This window comes from Lathyrus oleraceus, chromosome 2 (genome assembly GCF_024323335.1).
Source record: "Lathyrus oleraceus cultivar Zhongwan6 chromosome 2, CAAS_Psat_ZW6_1.0, whole genome shotgun sequence".
Classification (NCBI taxonomy): Eukaryota; Viridiplantae; Streptophyta; class Magnoliopsida; order Fabales; family Fabaceae; genus Lathyrus; species Lathyrus oleraceus.
The window spans coordinates 393,089,452-393,100,682 of NC_066580.1; the positions used below are offsets into that span (position 1 = coordinate 393,089,452).

The 11,231-nt window shown below is 41.1% G+C and overlaps 1 protein-coding gene across 1 annotated transcript; it reads left to right on the plus strand.

The window, feature by feature from the left end:
- Positions 1–9,085: 9,085 nt before the first annotated feature.
- On the plus strand, positions 9,086–10,954 carry LOC127123405 (protein ACTIVITY OF BC1 COMPLEX KINASE 7, chloroplastic; the record flags this gene model as incomplete). Its single annotated transcript, XM_051053627.1, has 8 exons — positions 9,086–9,268; positions 9,405–9,543; positions 9,608–9,841; positions 9,923–10,016; positions 10,202–10,295; positions 10,400–10,454; positions 10,561–10,652; positions 10,751–10,954. Coding segments are annotated over 8 exons (1,095 nt in total), but the record flags the coding sequence as incomplete, so codon positions are not given.
- Between the last annotated feature and the right edge of the window lie 277 nt (positions 10,955–11,231).

Genomic DNA, 11,231 nt, shown 5'->3' on the forward strand with positions numbered 1-11,231 from the left:
TACTTATCCCTCGTGGGTGGCCAACATCGTTCCTGTGCCGAAGAAGGATGGCAAAGTCAGAATGTGTGTCGATTACCGGGATTTGAACAGAGCGAGTCCGAAAGATGATTTCCCATTACCTCACAATGATGTATTGGTTGATAATACGGCTCAATCCTCGGTTTTCTCTTTCAGGGATGGTTTTTCTGGGTATAATCAGATTAAGATGGCGCCAGAAGACATGGAAAAGACGACATTCATTACACCTTGGGGCACGTTCTGCTATAAGGTGATGCCATTTGGGCTGAAGAATGTCGGTGCTACCTATCAGAGGGCTATGACAACTCTCTTTCATGACATGATGCACAAAGAGATTGAAGTGTACGTGGATGATATGATTGCGAAGTCGCAGACAGAAGAGGAGCACCTGGTTAATTTGCAGAAATTGTTTGACCGATTGAGAAAGTTCAAACTGAGGCTGAATCCGAACAAGTGTACGTTTGGTGTGAGATCTGGGAAGCTGTTAGGCTTCATTGTCAGTGAAAAAGGGATTGAGGTTGATCCAGCAAAAGTCAAAGCTATTCAAGAGATGCCTGAACCGAAAACAGAAAAGCAGGTTCGTGGGTTTTTAGGGAGATTGAACTACATTGCAAGGTTTGTATCTCACCTAACTGCCCCGTGTGAACCAATATTCAAATTGCTAAGAAAGAATCAAGCAATCAGGTGGAATGATGACTGTCAGAAAGCTTTTGACAAGATAAAAGAGTATTTGCAGAAACCTCCAATCCTCATACCTCCAGTTCCTGGGAGACCTCTGATAATGTACCTATCAGTGACCGAGAACTCGATGGGGTGTGTATTGGGACAGCATGACGAGTCCGGTCGAAAAGAGCATGCCATATATTACCTTAGCAAAAAGTTTACCGACTGTGAAATCAAATATTCACAGCTTGAGAAAACTTGATGTGCTTTGGCCTGGGCTGCTCGTCGACTGTGGCAGTATATGTTGAACCATACTACCTTATTGATTTCTAAGATGGATCCAGTGAAATATATCTTTGAGAAGCCGGCTCTCATCGGACGTGTTGCCCGTTGGCAGATGATTCTAACTGAGTACGATATTCAGTACACGTCGCAAAAGGCCATCAAAGGTAGTATTCTGTCGGATTACCTTGCCGAGCAACCGTTAGATGATTATCAGCCGATGATGTTTGAATTCCCTGATGAAGACATCATGTATCTTAAAATGAAAGATTGTGAAGAACCTCTTGTCGAGGAAGGACCGGATCCTGATGACAAGTGGACATTGATGTTCGATGGGGCCGTGAATGTGAATGGTAATGGTGTTGGTGCAGTGCTTATCAATCCTAAAGGTGCTCACATACCTTTTTTCTGCCAGATTGACTTTTGACGTCACCAACAATGAGGCTGAGTATGAGGCTTGTATCATGGGGATAGAAGAAGCCATCGATATGAGGATCAAAACGCTTGACATATATGGAGATTCCGCTCTAGTGATCAATCAGGTCAACGGAGATTGGAATACCAATCAGCCACATTTGATTCCTTATAGAGATTACACCAGAAGAATACTGACGTTCTTCAAGAAGGTTAAGTTGTATCATGTTCCTCGGGACGAGAATCAGATGGCTGATGCTTTGGCTACTTTATCTTTGATGGTCAAAGTTCATTGGTGGAATCATGTGCCACATGTTGCGGTGAATCGACTCGAGAGTCCTGCGTATGTGTTTGCAGCCGAGTCTGTTGTTGATGAGAAGCCGTGGTACTATGATATCAAAAACTTCCTCAAGAGCCAAGAGTATCCTGAAGGTGCGTCAAAGAATGACAAGAAAACCCTGAGAAGGCTAGCTGGAAGCTTTTATTTGAATCAGGATGACGTGCTGTATAAGAGGAACTTTGACATGGTTCTGCTCAGATGCGTGGATAGACCCGAAGCAGACATGTTGATGCAAGAAGTGCATGAGGGTTCGTTCGGTACCCATGCTGGTGGTCATGCAATGTCCAAGAAATTGTTGAGAGTCGGTTATTACTGGATGACTATGGAATCCGATTGTTTCAAATACGCTCGGAAGTGCCATAAGTGTCAAATCTATGCTGATAAGGTGCATGTACCACCAAGCCCGCTGAATGTCATGAATTCGCCTTGGCCGTTCGCCATGTGGGGCATTGATATGATTGGGAAGATTGAGCCCACTGCTTCTAATGGACATCGCTTCATCCTGGTTGCGATTGATTACCTCACCAAATGGGTGGAAACAGCTTCTTATGCTAATGTGACTAAACAAGTGGTTGCCCGGTTCATCAAGAAGGAAATCATCTGTCGTTATGGGGTTCCTGAGAGAATCATCACTGATAATGGTTCGAATCTCAATAACAAAATGATGAAAGAGCTTTGCAGAGACTTCAAGATTGAACATCACAATTCTTCCCCTTACAGACCAAAGATGAATGGTGTTGTAGAGGCGGCAAACAAGAATATCAAGAAGATCGTGCAGAAGATGGTCGTGACATACAAAGATTGGCATGAGATGCTGCCTTTCGCTTTGCATGGGTACCGTACCTCAGTACGTACGTCGACCGGGGCAACCCCCTACTCCCTTGTGTATGGTATGGAAGTTGTCCTACCTGTTGAAGTGGAGATTCCTTCTCTGAGAGTCTTGTTGGATGTCAAGCTTGACGAAGCCGAGTGGATTCGAACAAGATTTAACGAGTTGAGCCTTATCGAAGAGAGACGGTTAGCAGCTGTGTGCCATGGGAAGTTGTATCAGAGAAGGATGAAGAGAGCCTTTGATCAGAAAGTGCGTCCTCGAAGCTATCAGACTGGTGATCTAGTTTTGAAGAGGATCCTTCCTCCCGGTACAAATAACAGGGGCAAGTGGACTCCTAATTATGAAGGTCCATATGTGGTGAAGAAGGTTTTCTCCGGTGGAGCCTTGATGCTTACAACTATGGATGGTGAAGATTTCCCGTCCCCTGTTAACTGAGATGTAGTCAAAAAATACTTCGCATAAATTGACCCGCTGGACAAAAAGAATAAAGGAGTCCAGGGAAAAACGGGCATCCCGGCGAACCAAAAAAAAAAGAAAAGAGAAAAGGTTCGGGCAAAAGTTAGGGATAAAAGAATGAAAAGAATTTGTACACCCGGTAAGTCGAAAACCCGTAAGGGCGGCTTAGGCAAAAATGGGTATCCCGGTGGATTGAAAACCCGAAAGGGCGATCCAGGCAAAAGAGGGATTAAAGCGAAGACTACAGTCTGAGTTATATGTACTTCATCGCGCTTCAGCATCTACCATCTCCAAAGATGTGATTGGTCCAATCATTCTTCTCAGAAAGCAAGGAACTTGGGAGGAAACTGATGATCTGTGAGTTATAACGGAATTGGGAAATAGTGGATGTCGTGTTCACATTGCCATTAGGATAGGTTTTTCCTTTTGTGCGCAATTACCTCTTTCTAGGAATTGCTTCCCGATGTATTCGCCTTTTCAGGCCCATTTTCAATCAATAAAAGTCGTTATTCAGATAAATTGTTCTCTTGTTTTTATTTTACTGTTTTGTTTGCAAAAACGTCCGAATTTTTGATAAACATTGCATATAAGAACATGAAGGCTGAACAATAATGTGCAGAAAGATAAAACATTTGAAAATCATTTTTGAATGTTGAGGACACTTGAGCGTATCTTGTCCATGCAACCCCTGGGGCATGTTTGTCGTGCTATTTTGCAGGTTGTTACTTTTGATTCCTGGCTGAAGCAGTTAAGCCACGGGTGATTCCCCAGCAGGCTTGGAAGTGGCTGCTATCCCCAAGCAGGTCTAAAGGCTGTCAGAACTATTTTTCTCCCCTGCAGAGACGTTTGTGGATAGTGCCTTCTATCCCCAACAGAGCTAAAGATTGTTAAGTCCCTAGCTAGTCAGAAAGCTGGCATTTCCCCACAGAGCTAGAGATTGTTAATCCCCACCGGATTGGAAGGATGTTGTATCCCCAGCGGAGGTGTCAATAGAGTGGTTTTATCCCCAGCAGTCTGGCTTGAAGTACTGCTATCCCCAGCGTGGTCTGGTATATTTTTTCCCAACAGTATGCTTTTCCTCAGCAGAGTGGTGAATGCCTGTCCCCATCAGGGTTGTGATGTGTTCCCCTAGCAGAGGTTTGTGTTGATGGTTTCCCCCAGCAGGTTCCCCGAGTGGATCAGGTCCGGAAAATTATCTTCAGCAGAGTTTATCTTACCTGTGGATTGGATTGGCAGCTATCCCCAGCGAAGTCGCTTTGTTTGTTTCCCTGGCAGAGTCCCCGAGTGGATTGGGATCCTTTCCCCAGCAGCGATGCTATTCTCCAGCAGGAGTGAGAAGTCGGTGCTACTCCCTGCAGAGTATTCCTCAGACAGAGTCTCCCCACAGAGTTGGAGTATCTTATCAGAGTCTCCCCCAGCAGGAGTTCATCATTTGCATTTTGCATGTAGTGATCATTGCATCCTCAAAACGCGTAGCATTTCCATTCAATATGGAGCATTACGCCATAGAAAAATTCAAACATATGCATTCATATGTCAAACCTAATTGGACCATATCCCCGACAGAGGCGGATCTTTGTTCAACATCTGTACGGCACGTTTGCTACAGTTGCCCCTGACAGCATTCAGGATTGATATTCCCCAGAGAGGTTTATTTCCTCACCCGTCCGTGGAAGGAAAGCTTGATTCTCCCTAGTGAGATCCCCAACAAGTGTTTAACCTTGCCTCGACATATGTGATACCGGTAAGTGTCGTGTCAACACCCGCGTGTGTTCTTTCTTTGGTGTCGGTAAACACCATTCTTTCGGTGTCGGTAAACATCGAGTCCATCCCCAGTCATTCGTTAATGTCTGGTCTTCTTTGTTGATGTCGGTAAACATCATCTTTCGATGTTCGTAACATCTTTCTCTTAGTGCAGTGTTCACCTCTCCGTTGGTGTCGATAAATGATGAGTTTTTCCTATTCGTCCGTTGACGTCTAGTTGTATCTTCCCCACAGGTCATCCGTTGATGTCTGTTCACCTCTCCGTTGGTGTCGATAAATGTCGAGTTTTTCCCGATCGTCCGTTGACGTTTGGTTGTGATTAGCTTTTTCCCCAGTAAGTTCACCTCTCCGTTGGTGTCGATAAACGTTGAGTTTTTGCCTGGTCGTCCGATGACGTCTGGTTGCACATTTTATTCCCAGTCATCGGTAAATGTCTAGTAGTCTTTGTTTGATGTCGGTAAACATCATCTTTCGATGTCGATAAACATCGAGTCTCATCCCAGTCATCGGTAAATGTCTGGTAATTCCCAACCAGAGATTCCCAGTAGAGTCGTCGGTAAACGTCCTATTTGGTTTCCAGCTGCTAGTATATGTTTTTCTTCCCCAGTGAAGTGTTCACCTCTCCATTGGTGTCGATAAACGTCGAGCTTCTCCCGTTCGTCCGTTGACGTCTGGTCGAGTCTTTCCCATTCATCCGTTGATGTCTGGTCACCTCTCTGTTGGTGTCGATAAACGTCGAGCTTCTCCCGTTCGTCCGTTGACGTATGGTCGAGTCCTTCCCAGTCATTCGTTAATGTCTGGTCACCTCTTCGTTGAGATTTTCCCATTCGTCCGTTGACGTTGAAGGTGAGAAAAACAAGAAAGGGGGGTTTGAATTGTTTGGAAAATAAGCGCTTTTTCAAAATAAAGACCACACAAGGAATTTATACTGGTTCGCTTATAACACTAAGCTACTCCAGTCCACCCGGCCAAGGTGATTTCACCTTCAACAAGGACTTAATCCACTAATCTTGAAAGATTGTTTACAACCAACGTCTAAGAGAAGGATCTCTTAGTCCTCTCAAGTATACAGACTGCGCAGAGTCACTTGAGGAAATAAAGCAATAGATAAAAGACAATGTAATCTAGAGTGCTTCTAAGATAAGCAAATATTACAACAGTAAGAACAAAAGTGTTTCACATTCTAAGCAAAAGCTTTGTGAAATATTGAGAGAGAGAGAATGTTTCAGTGTATGCTTGCACGCCTCTCAATGTTGATTGTTGTCCTTTATATAGGAGTGAAAGGACCGTTGAAATTGATGGCAGATAATTTGTCTTGAATAGGGATTAATGCCATAACTTTTGTTGTTTCTTGCCAAAACAACTTTGTCTCCCCGAATAACTTCTTTCCAAATATAGTTTCTTTCCATTTGAATTTGAAGTTAACGATACTCTTTCTGTATTAGGAATTTCATTATCAATGTCTGCGTGACTCTGGGAATCTTGGAATCTTCCTGTGTTGATTCGGAGGTTCTGATGATGTCTTCAGATGACGCTGAGAGCTTCTGGAATGATATACCGTTGTTCAGAGTCAGAATCTCTAGAGTGCACTTCTTCTTCAGATGCTTCTGATATTTTGCTGTTTTGCTCAGAGTTAGAACTTCTTGAGCGTGTTTCTACTTCAGATGCTTCTGATCTTCTGATAATTTGTATCTGATATGATTCTGTATCTGATGACATCATCAGATATCTTTCTTCTTTCCTTAGAATCCTGCACACTTAGAAACTTTTCGTTAGGGTGCCATTTTTGGTTTCATCCTTTGTTATCATCAAAATCATGGAATCTGTTGTAGAACAATTTTTGTTCTTACAGACGTTTGGTTGTATCTTTCCTTTGATAAAGATCAAAATCCCCAGTAGTCGTCGGTAAACGTCTTGTCTGGTTGCTGTTGTAAATTTCCTTTGTATCATTATTCCCCGCGGAGTGCAAATTTCTACGGTTCTTTGGTGTTCAATCCCTGTTTACCCTGAAGGTCTGACAGCCGTTGCTGTCATCCCATCGGGTTCCCAGTTGATTGAATAGGGGCAGCTGTAGCACCTCAAATTTGCACCTCCCATTTTGTGTATACATTTTCATCTTAGGTCATTAACATTGCATTGTTCATTGCATAGTCCATCAGTCATCAGGCAAGACTAGCATCAGGAGATTCAACTGTGCAAGAAAGCAAGTGCATTTTCTATGAAATCAAAACCCTAGGGTTGGTACAATGAGTTCACATGACCCAAGGATCATTTTGAGGTGGTTTGGCCAAGAATTGAAGGCTCAAGGCTCATCATTCAATGTACAATTCATCTAAAACCCTAAAAAGTCAACAGAAGTCAACTGTTAGTTCAACTGTGGATTTGGAGGTGGGAGAGGGTTAGAGATGCCTCATTCATGTGTAAACAAGTCTCATTTGACATTTCAAACATCAACATTGAAGGATTTGAGGTCAGATCAAAACTTGCCCAAAATAGCAGGTGACCTATAATTTGAATTTGCCAAAAATAGAAAGGTTTTAAACTCAAGATTACATCCTCAAGAAAGCTTCAAATGAAATTTTGTCCAACATGAAAGTTGAAGATCTTTCTCTCCCATTTCCAAAAAGTCCAAGATCATGGATTTCTCATGTGTTGTTGAGGAGATGTGATCAAAACTTGGCAAAGTGTGGTTTGAACTTCAAATGAGCATAACTTTCAAACCAAAAGTCCAATTTGAGTGGCTCTTTTTGCATATTGCTCCTTATAACATGTATTTTCCAAGCATGGCATCATTTGGCATGAAATCGCATTTGCATGGCATTGGCTTATTCATGAAGATTTTTGTGGGAAATTTCATAAATTCATTTTGGATGAACATGAGCATACCAAGCCAATTCTAACATGTGCATGGAACATTTTTAAGTCATTTTAAGCCTTGCATGTGCACTGTTCACGTGCATGAGGTGTATGGAGCATGACAATCCATTTTTTTGCATAAACACCACAAAGCCCCTAATCTCATTAGCGTTTGCCCTAACCCTTTCCTAATCATGTTTAGCAAGGACTATATAGCCTTAATCCTAACTGTTTCATCACAATTATCAATTCTAGATCTAGGTTTTCAAAAATTCTCAAAATTCTCTCTCACTTTTTTCTCCAAATTTCTTCAAGCACAATCACTTTTCCTTGATTCATTCATCATCCTGAGCTGTTATTGATCATCTTTGGACGTGGAAACAGAGGAATTCATGGCATTCGAGTTCATGTTCAATGTTTGAAGCTTCCATGGCAAGTGAAGATTGAGCAAGCTTCGTGTACATTCAAGCATCCATTTCATCATCATTCACTATAAGAAGCATATTAGAGCAGGATTGAAGCATTGCCAAGCCTAGAAACACGTGAATCCAGCTGCTGTTCATCAAGAGGTTACATTTTCGACCTCTTTAATTCTCAAAATTGTTGTGCCTATTGTATAGTTCATGGATTGGTGATGAACCTGAGCTTTGAATGAGTTGAAATGATGCATTGTACGCAAAGATCCATGTGATTCAAGTCTGGATGTTGTTTTTTTATTTCCTTCGATCTATGCATCTGATGATGTTTTTCCATGAAATGATTATTGATCTTTGATGTATGAACCATGACAAATCGAATAGTATGCTTTTGGTTAATTTCTGGAGCGTTTTGAAAAATTCTGGAAATCTGGATGAGGATCTTCATCGTGTTCTTCATATGTTCATGCGTTTCCAGTTTACTTATGGAATTTCCTGCGAAATTTGTTACGAAACGCATAGCATTTACCTGCGGAACTCATAGCTTTTCTTGCGGATTTTTTTGAATCTTTGTGAGCGCGCGCTAGGGTTTCTTGGCCAATACACAGTCGTTTTGAGCGCGCGCTATAATTCAAATGTGAAGCGAAAAAATAAGGAGGAGATAGAGGGACAACAATACAGGGCGCTTTTTAGAAAGCGCCCTCTAAGGTTACCCTTAGAGGGCGCTTTTAAAAAAGCGCTCTATAAGTCCATGTGCATTTCCAGTTTATAAAGCGCTTTTGGAAAGCCTTAGAGAGCGCTTTCATAAACGCCTTCTTAGGCCCCCTTTAGAGGGCGCTTTTTTTCCACAAGCGCCCTCTAAGGCCCCTTTTAGTAAACATTAAAATTATAACATACTGCGCGTTTTGTTATTTCACTCTCTGTTATTTTCGTTCTTTTTCACGTTAGGGTTCTAATTGCTACGATTTTCGCTACTTCTAAGGCGTTCTCCTTCCACCGGCATTGACAAAGACAAAGATAGCGAAACCGGAAACCTCCAAATAACTTCCACCGTTAGAAGAGTTAAAGGTTTTGCCGTCGGACGAAGGCTTCAGTTGGGCCAATGAAAACTACAGTTCCTGGCAGAGATCTATTGATGTATGGTCCTTTGTTCTTTCTTTACGTGTTCATGTTCTTTTGGACAATGCAAAATGGGCGTATGTGGGTGGCTTTACAGAAGAAAAGCAGGTAGGTTCTGGTTGAAACCTTCTCAGAAAACATTTCTTCGTCGCTCAGTCCATTAGTTTTATTTATTCATTTTAATAATCAATTAAGTTTCTTTCTATGCTTTAATGAGCTGAAATAATTTAGCTTTTCCTTTTAGAAAAGCAGAAGACGGAAAACTGCTTCATGGCTAAGGGAATGTGTATTACAGCTCGGTCCAACTTTCATTAAACTTGGACAGTTATCATCAACACGGTCTGATTTATTTCCCCTCGAATTTGTGATGAACTCGCAAAATTGTAGGTACTTTTGTAGATTTTTTGTCGATGTTTTCACGTTCACTGGAGAGATCCATTGATTTAGTGTATTCATTGATTCTTCAGGACAAGGTCCCTGCTTTCTCCCCAAAGAAAGCAAGAGGCTTTATCGAGAGCGAGTTAGGAGCTCCCATTAATGTATTGTTTAAAGAGTTTGAAGACCAGCCAATTGCTGCTGCAAGTCTTGGTCAGGTTCATCGTGCAATTCTGCACAACGGAGAAAAAGTAGTTATCAAAGTTCAAAGGCCTGGCTTGAAGAAGCTTTTTGACATTGACTTGCGTAAGTTGCGCTCATTTTGTTTCTACCATTTACACATTTTGTGATCTTGGTAGAGTCAACAAGTTTGTTTGTCTTGTCCAGAAAACTTAAAGTTGATTGCGGAGTATTTTCAGAGAAGTGAAACTCTAGGTGGTCCAACTAGAGATTGGATCGGTATATATGAAGAATGTGCAACGTAAGTTGTACCAACATTATTTTAGAAGAAAATTTCACCTTCCCCGTTACAAGTTAAAGTCTACGCAACTCTTTTTGGGGTTCAGTAATCTACTGTCGCTAATTATTCTTGTCATCATTTTTAATACTTTGTACATTGCCTTTTTATAATTGATATCGTATCGTCCTGCACATGCTATTTTTCAGAATTTTGTATCAAGAAATTGATTACATAAATGAAGGGAAGAATGCTGATAGGTTCCGTCGAGATTTTCGAAACATAAAGTGGGTCCGAGTACCTGTATGTTTCTTGTTACAATACTAAATCCCCACGTCTCATATATTGAAAAATTGTTGAATACATAACCTATATTAATCACATATCCTTCATTTGCACCATTGTAGCTAGTTTATTGGGATTACACAGCTATGAAGGTGTTGACCTTGGGGTATGTACCAGGTTATCATCTTGACTAGTGCATATTTCTTGAAGTGTTGTCTGTGTCATTATGCCACTGAACTAGGATTTGTAACTGCTCTAACTTTGATTTACTTTCTGGGAACAGGTGTTAAAATAAATCAAGTGGATACATTGATGTCTCATGGTTATGATCGAGATAGGATCTCATCACGTGCTATTGAGGCATACTTGATTCAGGTCCTCAACCTTGTTTCTGTCTGAAACTCGACTATCTAATGTCAGATGTTGAATATATTCATCTCATTGGTTTATATAATTTTTGTTTTGTATTACAGATATTGAAAACAGGATTCTTTCATGCTGATCAACATCCTGGAAATCTTGCCATTGATGTTGATGAATCAATTATTTATTACGACTTTGGCATGATGGGGGAGATAAAATCTTTCACCAGAGAGAGATTGCTTGAACTTTTTTATGCTGTTTATGAAAAGGACGCTAAAAAGGTGTACTTTTTTTTGTATACTTGCAATATTTAAAGCTTTGAACATCATCTTACAAAATAATTACAATCTGATATCTTGATAAGCTATTAGGGAAACATGTTTTCTTGTCTGCCTGTCTGTGTCTTCGTGTAAAGCAAAGATGCATAAAATTGTCCAACATTGCGAGGAACTTGGTATGTATGAAGTTTAACCAGGGGTTCTAAATTAGTAATAGAATAGTTGCATTAAGAAGTAGGATATGTGTCTATTTCCCCTTTTATTGTCTCTGACATTAATTGTTCAAAGGTGAAGTACATGGAATAGAAAATAA